Below are 12,849 nucleotides of genomic sequence, written 5' to 3'. Positions count from 1 at the left end.
AAAGACAGGCTAGCCTTTGAGATAACAATAACTATATTTATTGCCATAGCAGTTTCAGCTCTCACTCCCATCACTTGTATTAATATTTAGGATGTTTTCAAGCCCCTTCCCAGAAGGTGTGCTATATGTCTGGGCCCGATTTCAGGGCAATAGGTAGGTACACAATAAGGTGTCCAGAAATGGCATGGGTTTAATTGTGCTCCTGTGTGTAAATTGTCAAAGGCCCACTCACCAAGACATTATCATTGACACTAACTCTCAAGCTCACGTTGGTGATAAAAGCCATCCTACAGGGGCAAACAATGCCTCAATAGATTACAGAATTCTTAGTGGGGTGCTTGAGTGTCCATGCAGCCAGGGGGTAAAACAGCATCAGGGTGGTCAGAGAGAAATACGCCGGGCCCTGCCAAACAGCTGGAAGCTCCCCCGGGCCCTGCCAAACAGGGGAGCTGTTCTCTTCACACCTTCGTGCCATCCACACCTACCGCACGGACCCCAGCACCTGTGAAAGCCATGCATCACTCCTTCAGCCATGTAGAATATCTTGCTCTCTGGTGACATATTGACCTGCCTTTGTAGATGTTATACTGTCCATGTGGAAAGTCCTTTCTTTCCTTCTTGAGACCATCTAGTTTCTACTCATCTTTTAAAATTTTGCTAGACTATCCAGCACTGTGCCTAGTGCATGCTGAATAGATGTATAGAATCAGTACATGAATGAATCTTTCTTTTATTTGGCTAGGCTTGATGATTATTATGCAGTATCTATTTTCCAAAGAGGAAACAAGGCATTGGGAATTTGAGAGAGTTTCCTTCCCTTGAGGCAAGGAGAATCTGCCCATCTTGGGGAGAAGATCCACTTCCCATGCAGGACATTCTTACCTTGTGGTACACTCTGCTCAGGCAGGTGAGAGCAGCTCCTTTACGAGCCACATTCTTGGAAAGAGAATTAGGGCTAAGCCAGAGGGAGTTAGGAGTTGGCTTGAACTGGGAGAAATGCCTAGAGAGGTTCTTGGTTCTTTCTGTTCATCTGTTCATCAGCTGATGGACCAGGTGGAGTCTGGTGTACCTGCCCTGCCATCGTTATTCCCATGGTCAGTCATTGGTGGTGAAGATGGTGGTAAGGTAGGTGTGAAGCCTTTGCTGACATTTGCATGCACCACTCTTTTCTACCTGATTGAGAGACATGGTACCTGGAGCTGGTGTTGATAGTGGCATCCCATATGGGTGCTAATGTGTGTCCCAATTGTTTTCACTTTGGTTTCAGCTCTTTGCTAATGGCCTGTGAAGTATAGAAAAAGATGGCCTAAGTGTTTGGGCTTCTGCTGCCCACAAGGGAGACCTAGAAGGGGTTCCTGGCTTCAGTATACCTGCTGCTTGTCATTATAGCCATCTGGGGTATAGGCCAGTGGATGGAGGTCTCCCCACCTCTCTCTGTAGCTCTTTAAAGGTAAATAAATCTTTCTTTAATTAAAAATGAGACATACTTCCTGCTCTTTTTGAAAAGCTTTGCAGAATTCAGTTCTACTTTATTTTGAGGTAAAGACTCTGAAAAGAGACTTTAAAAGTTCTGGTCCACAGTTGCTACAAGCACATTCTGGTGAGCCTGTTTATAAAAGGTGCCTTTGGGGAGATGTCAGAGACTCTGCAGAGTCTTGGCCATCCCCAGCAGTCCCACATCTCTGCTTCATGGCATCGGAATGGATGAAAGTGCCACTAGCATTTATTAAAGACCCTTTTGCCATGAGATTGAAAAACAAGCTGATTTGCTATTCTTGCTATATTGGGTAAGATTTATCCAGATTATGATGCTTAAAGATTGTGCCAAAAAAAGTCCCTTTATCTGTTTAGCTCCATTGTCTTCTGGATATTAAGTCTGTTTTGGAAAGGAGCTCCAGGTGAAATTTGGGGTCGTGCTGGAAGATGCTGCATACTTCTCAATTCCAGAGAATAAAAAAGTGCAATCTTTTGGTGGTGCTTTTAGCTGCCTGGTTGCAAAGGTTGTCTGTTTATTTGCTATACATCTAATGTACCTGTTTTTGGAGCTCTTGAAACCTGAGCTTGTGAACTTTGAAAAGTTTTCAGGGGTCCCATGGGGACAACTGTTACAGTCAATACCTTGTTCAATGTTGGAAGATTGTCTTTGGGGGTCTTCGGAAATAGTCATCTTCATTCACACATCTTTGACACTCAGCGAAAACCTCTCACCAACTGTCTTTCCGCCATCTCAAAGTAGACTAAAGTCTGTTAATGCTTTTTCTCTTCCTACCTTGGAGTATTTGTTCCCCTGGCCTTGGGTAACCATTTGAGTGGCTCAGCCATTAAAAATCCAGAACCAGCTCCTTTCCTGCAAGATTAGGCAGTGTGGGATTAGAGATAGTCAGAACCTTGAGTTGAGAAACAGTTTGATTGCCTGATATTTGTGGGTAGAAAGATCCGTGGGGAACTGCACTCTTAATTCTTTCTCATTGTCTGCATGCTCTGTCCTTAGTTTCCTTGTTGGTAAAATGGCACTACAACCGGCCCTACACACTTCATAAGGCTGTTGCCAGGAGGAAGTGAATGTGCTTAGGAAAATTCAATTGCTATCACATTTGCGTAGGTGCTGTCCTGAGGAATGAGTGTTGTTTGTGGGGAGTGGAGTGAGGCATGGGAGCTCAGGGGGACAGTGGGTGCTTGTTTCTGACTGACTGTGCACATGTCCCTTTGGGCATAGTTGACCTTATCTTTTTTTACTTTTCCACATGCTTCAGGCTGGGGGAAGTTTGCTCGGCTGACCAGAGCCCTGACAAGCAGCAGGGGGGTCCTGCAGCAGCTGGCGCCTAGCGTGCAGAAGGGCGAGAATGTCCACAAGCACTCTCGCCTGGCAGAGGTAAGGGCAAGGGATGGCTCTGCTCAAAGCTCACATCTATGGGGTGCTGGCCAGAGGACAACTGTTCCAAGCTGGTGAGCTGGAGGGGAGGGAGCCTTGGGGGTCCCCACGCTCTTGCCTTGACTGGGCTGCCTCTCAAACTGGATGACTTTAGGTAAGTGATCCAACTCCTTTGAGTTTTATGGTTTAATGTCAGTAGCAGCTGGCTTGGAAAACTGACTCCAACTTGCTTGAGTTTTTGGATATTAAGTCATTTTTTTTTTTGAAGTAGGTAAAGAAGGAACTAGAAGTGCCTGCAAGCTATAGACGGTTTAGTTATTATTGCAGTTCATAGTATTATGGACAAAAATGACAAAGGAGGTATAAAAAAGAAAATAGAAATCACTTATAAACCTGCTGACCATATGATGTTGTTTGTTTTTTTGTGTGCATTTACCTAATTTCCATGCATATATTGTATGTCCTAACGTCTTAAAAAAATTACGTTTCTCATTAATATTTATGAAATTGATGTATGCTTGAGAAGCAATGTGTGTGTACATTGAATATGGTTGTGTTTTTTTTCTCTTGCGTTTATATAATCAGGAACATTGCTTCTTGGCCTTTTGGCTAAGATAAAGTGTAGTATGTAATCAGGAACATCTTTCCATGTTAATAAATATACCTAAAATGATTATTTTGATAAGCTTTGTAGTAAGGAGGATTTGTAATGATGGTTTTCTCCCTTTTGTTAGGGCATATGAGAGGTTGGGAAGTCTCTAGAATGTGCTTTATCAGGTTTAGTAACCCTGTCTCTAACTATGGACCTTTTTTACTGATTGTTGCCAATGAAGAGAACGAAACACTCCACTTGGCAAACTTCCATGTTACCCACATATGGCAGTGTAAGCTGTTCCTCTGCCTGGAGGTAGCCAGGTTAGTCCTGGATCCAAGCTTGGGTGGTGAGGCCCTTTCTCATCCAATGCCTGGCTCTTGTATTGCTGAGGAAGAAGCTCCCTGTGTGCTGTGCCCCTAGCAGGTGCTCTGCATGTGTGTAGGAATGAATGCAGCATGAGTCAACTCCTGAAGCTCTCTTTGCAGCAGCAGAAGCGTTAGCTGACAGTGGGAGTGTGGAGTGCTTGAGTGTGTCCTGTTGGAGGAGAAGGCAGTCAGATAATGGCAGCATCAGTTTTGGTTATGATGTGGCTCATCAGCCTGTGGGTCAGGAAGACTAAAAGGGTCTGATCCACTCACAGGCTGCAGTTTTCTTTGCCCCTTCTATGGTTAATCACACAACCTCCTCTCCTCTTTCTCTCCTCCCAGCTCTCTCTTACTTGGCTGTACTGGCCTCCTTCCTGTTCCTTTAATTCATGACTGGTACTTCCCACACTTTCTGTGGGACAGTTCCATTGGGCAAATACCTTTTTCTCTATGTGGCTACTCTTATCAGTGGGGTTCTACCAGAAAAACAGAGCCGGTGGGATACATATATATTAAGAGATTTATAGCAGAGAATTTGCTTATATGACTGTGAGTGTCAGCTACACAGCTCCAAAGTGTATGGGACTGGTTGGCAGAGTATACCAGCAAACTTCTTCAACCCAGAGAAACCTCAGTTGTTCTCATAAAGCCTTTCGACTGATTGGATGAGGCTTATACAATATACAAGAATAATCTCTTCTGAAAGTTAGCCAGCTGTAGATATTACACACACAAAATACCTGTATGAGGACACTAATCTAAACACTAAATTTTTCTTAAATAACTGTGTGTCATGACACAAATTGACATCCAAAACTGACCTTTATGGTTCACTTGTTGTCAATAAGACACCCATCTACATTTCCCTAAGCCATGCCAAATCCCCAAGTAAATTAAAGTTGAAAATCATGCATCTGACTACCATAAGGTAGGATCATGGTGTCTAACACATAATAGAAGGTGCTCAGTAGCGGGTTTTTTAATTGATTGAATTGAAAGAAAAAGACAATGTTAATATTTTTGCCCATTAATTGTCGATATAAGGCAGTCACCTGATTATTAGGTTATTAGGTTCCAGGTAGCTCGGCTGTGGTTTACTGACTTGATGAATGTTTTCTAAGATCCACCTTGCACCTTTTGGTTTTGTTGATTTCTCTCTATTGAGTCCCTATTTTTAATTTTCATTGTTTTTTGCTCTTAATATTTGCCTTTCTTTTGCTTACTTTAAATTTAATATGCTCTTATTTTTCTAGTTTCCTAAAGCAGAAGTTAAAAATACTGATTTTTAAAGAAAGGTTTACTAAGTACTTGGGTAATGCCTACCTTGAGCAGGGCCAGGCCAGATTAAAACTGGAAGGCAGCAATTTGATCTACTAGAGCCATCATCTGCTACTATCAGAGTATGAGTTTGCAGGAAGCTGGGACTGGGAGCAGAGCTGGGACTGGGAGCAGAGCTGGGACTGGGAGCAGAGCTGGGACTGAGAGCAGAGCTGGGACTGAACCCAAACATTCTGACATGGGATGAGGGTATCAAACCAACCCCAGCCTTTTCATTTTGAGGGGTAATTTTACAGGGTATAGAATTCCAGATTGGTGGTTTTTTCCCCTCTCAAAAATTTGAATATCTCCTCATCTACTCTTCTTGCTTAGGCTGATAGTATTTCTGCTTCTCTGTAGGTTAGGTCATTTTCTCCCCCCTCAGCTAGGGAGTTTTCATTATTTTTTTCTTTTTTTCATTTTACTTTGAAAATATGATATATTTAGGATTTTTGTTGTTGTTGCATGTTTGTTTTCTTTCCTGTGACGTTTATTCTGGTTGGTGTTATATGCTTTGAGATCTGAGGTTTGACAATTGGCATCAATCTGGGGACATTTCCAGTGATTATTTTTTTCAAAGATTTTTTCTGCCTTTTCCCCCTCTTTATTCTCTCTGGTATTCTTCATATAAACGTTTCTGTTGCACGCTTTGTGGTTATCTCACAGTTCTTGGACATTCTGTTACTTCCTCGTAGCCCCTGGCTTTCTCTCCAGGTTTGGAAGTTTTTGTTGGCAAATCCTCAGGCTCAGAGATTCTTTTCTCCACCATGTCCAGTCTGCTAATGCACCTAATGAAAGCGTTCCTCATTTCAGTTACTCTCTCTTTCTTCTTTTATTTTAAATCTCTAGCGTTTCTTTCTGGCTCTTGGAATATCCAATTCTCTGCTTACCTTGACCGTCTGTTCTTCTTTGCTGTTTACTTTGTCTATTAGAAACCTTAGCATGTGAAGTATAGTCCCTGTAAAGGCCCAGTTGGATAGTTCCAGCATCCCTGCTCTGAGTCCGCTTCTGCTGCCTGCTCGGTGTCCTCAGACTGTGCTTTTGCCGATTGGTTTGTCCTGTGATCTCTGTCTTTGAAAGGTAGATGTACTAGATTAAGGGAACTTGGGAATGACTAAAATGAGCTAATGAACATGTCATCTCATGTTTGCTTTTCTTATGGTGAGACTACTTAAGACCTGCTTTCAGCAGTTTTCAGGAACACAATGTGCTGTTACTAACTGTGGTCACCATGTTGTACGATGGACCTCTTGAAGTTCCCCTCCTAGGTAACTGACCAACAGCTCCCCATTATTCTCTCTTCACAGCTTCCTGGTAACCCCTTCTCTACCTTGAGTTCAACTGTAGTGTGACTTTCTAGATTCCGTATGTAGGTGAGATTATGCAGTGTTTTTCTGTCTGTGCCTGCGTTATTTACATAACAAAACATCCTCTAGGCTCATCAGTGTTGTTACAGATGGCAGGATTTTCTTCTTTTTGAAGACCAATAAGTATGTATCATATGTAATGATAACCAATTTAAATTTTAACAGGTTGAAGTGTTTCATTTTGCATTTTCTTTATCTGTTTACCTGTTGATGGACACCTGGGTTGATTCTGTATCCCAGTTATCATGAATAATAATAATCTGCAAGTGCAGATCTCCCTGACATAATGATTTTATTTCCTTTGGATGTATAGTGAGTAGTGGTGTTGCTGGATCATATGGTAGTTCTATTTTAAATCTTTTTAAGGGTACCTCCATCCTGTTTTCTTTATTGGGTATGCTAATTGATAACCCCACCAACAGTGTGTAAGGATTCCGTTTTCTGCACCTCCTCTCCAACACTTATATTTCATCCTTTGTGTAATAATCGTTCTAATGGATGGGAATGCTATGTCCTGGTGGTTTTAATTTGTGTTTATCTGATAGTAATGGACAGTTCTCCATATGGCTGCAAGCCATGTCCTGTGTCTTCTTTTGAGAAATGTCTACTCAGAGCCTTAGCCCACTTCTTATTGTGATTTACTTTTAAAGATTTATTCATTTAGTTGACCTGTTAAGCCCTCCACTCATTAGACTGCTTTGGGTATTCAGATGCTGTTACCTATGATAGGTAAATGCATATGCCAATAATAGCAAAGCATTGAAGATCAACTTTTTGGGCAAGCATTTTCTCATTCTGGAGTATAGTTCAGCCAGCTCCTTGTGTCCCAAATGAACTGGGGAGCCAAAGGATATACACTATGGAAAATGTTTGCAAAGTGCTCTGAGCTCCAGGGTCCTTCTAATCATTCCTGAAAATATTGGCATATTTTGACATTATAGTTTTAATAAATGCAAATATATACTGCAGATGCTTATCTGTTTCACATTTGAAAAGTGTATCGATCGTGTTAGTTGAATTAATGGTGCAAGGTTTTCATTGGACGATCAGGGTCAGGAAGCTGGATAAATGATAAGCTGAAGAGCTGTTTTATTGTCTACCCCCTGGGCACTAATGAGATTATCATTTAAGGTCATTTTGCTTCTTCTACTGATTAAAATACTATGATTTTACAACATCGAAGCTCCCTTTTTTTGAAAGATTGATCTTATTTTTTATTTGAGAGGCAGAAGTACAGAGAGAAGGAAATAAAGAGAATACCTTCCATCTGGTGATTCACGCCCCAAGTGGCTGCAGAAGCTGGGGCTGAACCAATCTAAAGCCAGGTGCCCGGAGCTGCTTCCAGGTCTCTCATGTGGGTGCAGGGTTCCAAGGCTGTGGACCATTTTCTACTGCTTTTCCAGGCCACAGACAGGGAGTGATGGGAGGTGGAAAGCTGGGATATGAGCTAACACCCATATGGGATCCTGGCAGATGCAAGGCAAGGATTTAGCCACTAGGCTATTGCACCGGGCCCATGTATGAGGTTTCAGTTCAGAAACTTTTTCAAACTGTAGGGTACTAGAGATTAATTTAATAAAGATACATGGTTTAAATACTATCTAGGAGTAGTAAACATTGACAATGTATCACTTTAAATTCAATTGTAAAAATGAAAATATTACAGGTAATAGAGTGTCCTTTTACAACTTATTTTTAGAAGCAATCACTGAGACATGTGACTCCTTTTTACTGATGTTTATATTTTGTTACTTCTGTATTTGTCCATAAAACATAGTTGCTGTATAGCTTTTTTTTTTTTAATTTACTTGAACAAATGGTACTGCATAGTGATATTTTACAACTAAGATTTTAAGAAGCTTTTTCACTTGGTAGTGATTGTAGACTCCCAGGGAGTTACAAAACGAGTTCAAAGAGTAGTCATCCAGCAGTTCTCCTCAGTGTGATGTGTTCCGCAGCTCCAGTGCAGTGTCACAGCCGGGGGACTGACACGTGTGACACACTGTTCACTGAAGACCACATTCAGTTTTCAGCATGCGCACCGTGGCTTGTCTGTGTACAATCCTATGCAATTTTATTTTGTGTAAAGATTTGTGTTACTGTCACTACAGTGCAGACTCAGATTTCTTTGTTTACTGCTGTGGAATTTCCTCACACAACCCTTTCCTAGTTAAGCCTTATCCGTAGCCCTGTCCCTTAAAGAGCATTAATTTGTTCTCCACAGCTGCAGTTCTTTTTCTGTCATTTTGAGAATGTTATACATATGGGATGATACTAAATGAACCCTTTGATAGTGGCCTATCTGTGATATTATGCCCTGAACATCCAAGTGCGTTGTTGTGTATTTCAGTGGTTTGTTCCATTTTCTGTTGCATAGATATAGCAGTTGTTGCAAGCATTCATCCAATAAAAGATACATAGATTGTTTCCTATTTTTGGTTATATGAATAAAGCTGCTTTGAAAATTCATGTTTTTCTGTGACAGTGTTTTTCTTCTCTGGGATTTCTCAGGAGTCGGACGTGTGTGTCCCCATGGAATCATATATTGATCCTTTAAGAAATTATTGGGACTGGTATTGTGGTGTAGCAATTTAAACTGCTGCTTGTGACGCTGGCATTCCTAATTGGCACACAGGTTCAAGTTTGACTGCTCAGTTTCTGATTGAGCTCCCTGCTAATGTGCCTGGGAAGGCAGTGGAAAATGTTCCAAAGACTTGAGACCCTGCCTCTTATGTCAGAGATCAGAATGGAGTTCCTGTCTCCTGGCTTTGGCCTCTTCTGGCCCCGATTATTGCAGCTGTTTGGGGGAGTAAACCCAAGAATAAAAATTTCTCTTTTTCTCCCTGCTTCCCTGACTGGTACTTCACTTTATAAATGAATGAATGAATAAATCTTTTAAAAAAGAAAATGTCAAACAGGTTTCCAGTAATAGTTGGCTATTGTATCAGTTTATATTCCCACTAGCAGTGTATTCAGATATCCAGTGATCCAGCATCCTTGTCAGAATTTAGTGTTGCTACATTTTGATTTTATTCATTCTATTACGTATGTAGTTTTATCTCATCCTAGTGTCAGTTTGCATTTTATTAATGGCTGAAAATGAAAAAGAAATGACAAGAGGATGCTGGCCTCTATGCCATTGTCCATGCCTGCAATGATGATCGTATGACTGTTTATGAAGAACTGTACTATAGTAAACGATATAGAGGAACTCAAGATGGGGGGTGACTTGGGGAGGGGGTAAGGGAAATCGCAGGACCTATGGAACTGTTTCATAAAATGATAGTAATAATAATAAAAAGAAGTAAAAAAATGGCTGAAAATGCTGATCATCTCTCCCCTGAGCTTATTTTCAACTATTATTCACTATTTTTCATGAAATGCCACTTCATATCTCTTGCCCATTTTCCAGTTGAGTTTTCTTTCTCGCTGTTTTAAAAGGCTGTGCTGTTTACACTCTCAGCACTGCCTGAGAAGCTCCATGTATCATCTGCTGTTACCACTCGGCAGTATTGAAATTCTAAAATTTTTCCAAGCTAAAGAATGCTAATATTTTGTTTTGGTTTCCATTGGCTTTTTAATTAGGTTCAATGTTTTAAAAGTTTATTAACCTTCCAAATTCCTTTTGCTTTGTATTTCCTGTTTGTGTTCTTTGAAGAGTTGTTTGTCTTTTCCTGATGGTTGGTTCTTTTTATTGCTTAGTGAAATTGTTCTGTTATCTGCACAAAACTTTTTTGCTTTAAGTATGATTTTGGACAGCCTGTTTCGAACCGGCATTTACCTGGTACACTTTTTCCATTCTTTATTGCATTTGTTTTGTGTAGTTTTTAAGGATTTATTTTATTTTTATTTGAAAGGCAGAGTTACAGAGAGGAGATATAGAGATTCTCCATATGCTGGTTCTCTACCAAAATTGCTGTAACAGCTGGAACTGAGCTGATCCAAAGCCAGGAGCCAGGAGCTTCCCCTGGGTCACCCACTTTGGTGCAGGAACCCAAGGGTTTGAGCTATTCCCTACTATTCTCCCAGGGCATAATCTGGGAGCTGGATAGGCAGTGGAGCTTGAATTGGTGTCTGCATGTGATGCCAGTGGTATAGGCAGAGGCTTAGTGCACTACACCATGGCCCTGGACCCTGATCTGTGTATTTCTTTAAAACTCTTGCGTTTAGTTTAGTAAAACAGTAACAACACCCAGCTCTTCTCAGACTCATAAACTCTGTACCACTCTAATAGTTTGCATGCATAGTGCTAAGTACATAGAAGCAGAATCTGTATGACAGAAACTACCACTTCCAGGGCTATTGAAAGAATTTATTACACTGCCTATGTAATCCCAGGTCCTGGTCTGTCACCACTTTCCAAATTCAGTACTATCAATTGTTTTGCTCAGTTGTAAGCTCCACTATTGTAATATATTACAGGGAGAGTCTTTCTCTGTTAGGAATTGCACGAGATGTTGTCCGTTGGCATAGAGGACCCCTCCTTATGTGTGCACTGTTGTTCACCATCTCTGAGCAGGGCATGCCTGAGGAGCAGGTGGGTAGACTACACCAGTTAGCTCTGTGGAGACTGATGCTGTCATGGAGTTTCCTTCTCATCCATGTGCACAGTCAGTCTTGCCCCTGATTTGCCTGGCGATGAGTGGGTGCCATGTCCTGCCATTGACAGGGAGCTTGGGACAGCCAAAACCAGCTAGAGTCAGCCCTAGGTCCTTCATCTTCTGGTCCCACAGGCCTGTATCAATGGAGGCAGCCGGAGTTTACGTGAGCAGAGATGTTATCTTACAGAAACAAACTCTCCTATTTCTTACTCTTTGAACTTTCGATTTCCTGCTTCATGTTTTTATTTTTGTCTTTTACCGTTTGGGTGTTGACTTCGCTTGGCTCCTTTAAGACTGAGGGGGAAAAAGCATTCAGGTAACTCTTCATGACATGATCCTATTGCTTCAGAAAGGAAACCCACTTTGGCAACGGGAACTTGTGTGTGTCCCACATACCTAGGACTGGAGCTCGTTTTGTAGCTCTTATCTGTGTAAGTCCTCCCAGGTATTTCACTGTGAACAACATGGCTTCACCTGGAGGTGAGAAGTTTGCTCTTGCTGGAGGTATTTGGGGTGTTGTTGTCACCTGCTTGTCACTTGGCACTTGTCACTATATTTGTGTGTGCAGGCTGCGTGTTCCTTCAGATTCTCTGCTTTGTTCCTGGGAGAGCTGTTGTGTGTGTGTGTGTGTGTGTGTGTGTGTGTGTTTATTATATCTGAATCAACTTTGCTTACTTGGGTCAGGGATTGGAGAAGGGAAATTGGTACGATGCCAGGGATCGAGCCTGCACTGGAATTTGGTCAAGAGGTCATGCTTGATCAGTTGAGGTGAGGTTTAGGGATTCTCCACAGCTTTTTTCTTCTCTTCTTTCCCACTCGCCTTTAAGACAGAATGATGTAGTGGAAAGAGAAGCAGACTTGGAGTCACACTGACCTGAATCTTGCGCCAGAGCTCCTCTATATTCCAGCATGTGACTTTGTAAAGGTTATTTAGCCTCTCACATCTTTGCTGAGCCTCATTGAAATAAGGAAACTACTGACCCCGTGAGATCATTGTCAGGATTTGTGATGCTTTAAAAGACAGGGCTGATCTAATTACTCTCTGCTTAACAATCCTTTTGCGTCTTTTCAGTGCATCTTTGGGTACATTTAAAATTTACAGTTACTGCAGATGCAGCTCACCTCTCTCGCCTCCTCTTGCAGCCTCTGGGCCCGTGCCTCTCAGCCTGGTGGGTACTCACACATATAGCATCCTCTCTGGCCCCTGGGCCTCAGGACAAACCCTCCCCTGGCCTGGTCGCTCTGGCTCCATCTCTTGACTGGGCTACTCACTACTCATTCTGCAAGTCACATGTGGATCTCATGCGTCCTCTGCGGATCTATTCCAACTGTTCCTGTCCGCTCTTCACTCACCACCCCAAGCCTCTGCAGCTCCCCTTTCAGAAGCACCTTGACGGTTGCTGTCTCCTCTTTGAGCTGCTCTGACATTGTAGAGGCTGTGGTTTCATATTTGTCTCCGGCAGATAAAAGCCCTTGAAGGCAGGGATGGTTTCTGTATTGTTTATGCTTTACCATAGAGCACAATGCTGGCTCATGATGAGTGCTTGGCATGTGTTCATTCAATCAATGAAGAAAGAAGCAAGCCCCTGGGTCCCTACCTGACTCTCCCTGACTCTCAGTGTGTCCTGAGTAAATGTTGGTTTTCTTTCCCACTAATCCCTTCCTCCCTTCATGTCAGTTGTGTAAATTGACTACAGATCATGGGAAACTGTGAGAGATGGGATAATGGTGG

General features: G+C 42.0%; 1 protein-coding gene across 2 annotated transcripts in view; it reads left to right on the top strand.

Moving 5' to 3' along the window:
- Positions 1–12,849, top strand: part of KCNH1 (potassium voltage-gated channel subfamily H member 1) — a 312,341-nt gene that overhangs the window by 39,017 nt on the left and 260,475 nt on the right. For both annotated transcript variants that reach the window (XM_040985617.1, XM_040985616.1), the window contains exon 5: positions 2,754–2,872. In XM_040985617.1, coding sequence (XP_040841551.1) covers positions 2,754–2,872 — 119 coding nt within the window. The remainder of the gene's footprint in view (positions 1–2,753; positions 2,873–12,849) is intronic.

The sequence above is a fragment of the Ochotona curzoniae genome, unplaced genomic scaffold (assembly GCF_017591425.1).
Source record: "Ochotona curzoniae isolate NIBS_2020 unplaced genomic scaffold, NIBS_Ocur_1.0 contig_430, whole genome shotgun sequence".
Taxonomy (NCBI): domain Eukaryota; kingdom Metazoa; phylum Chordata; class Mammalia; order Lagomorpha; family Ochotonidae; genus Ochotona; species Ochotona curzoniae.
Note: the sequence above shows the minus strand (reverse complement) of the source record. Positions and strands in the feature narration are given on the sequence as shown.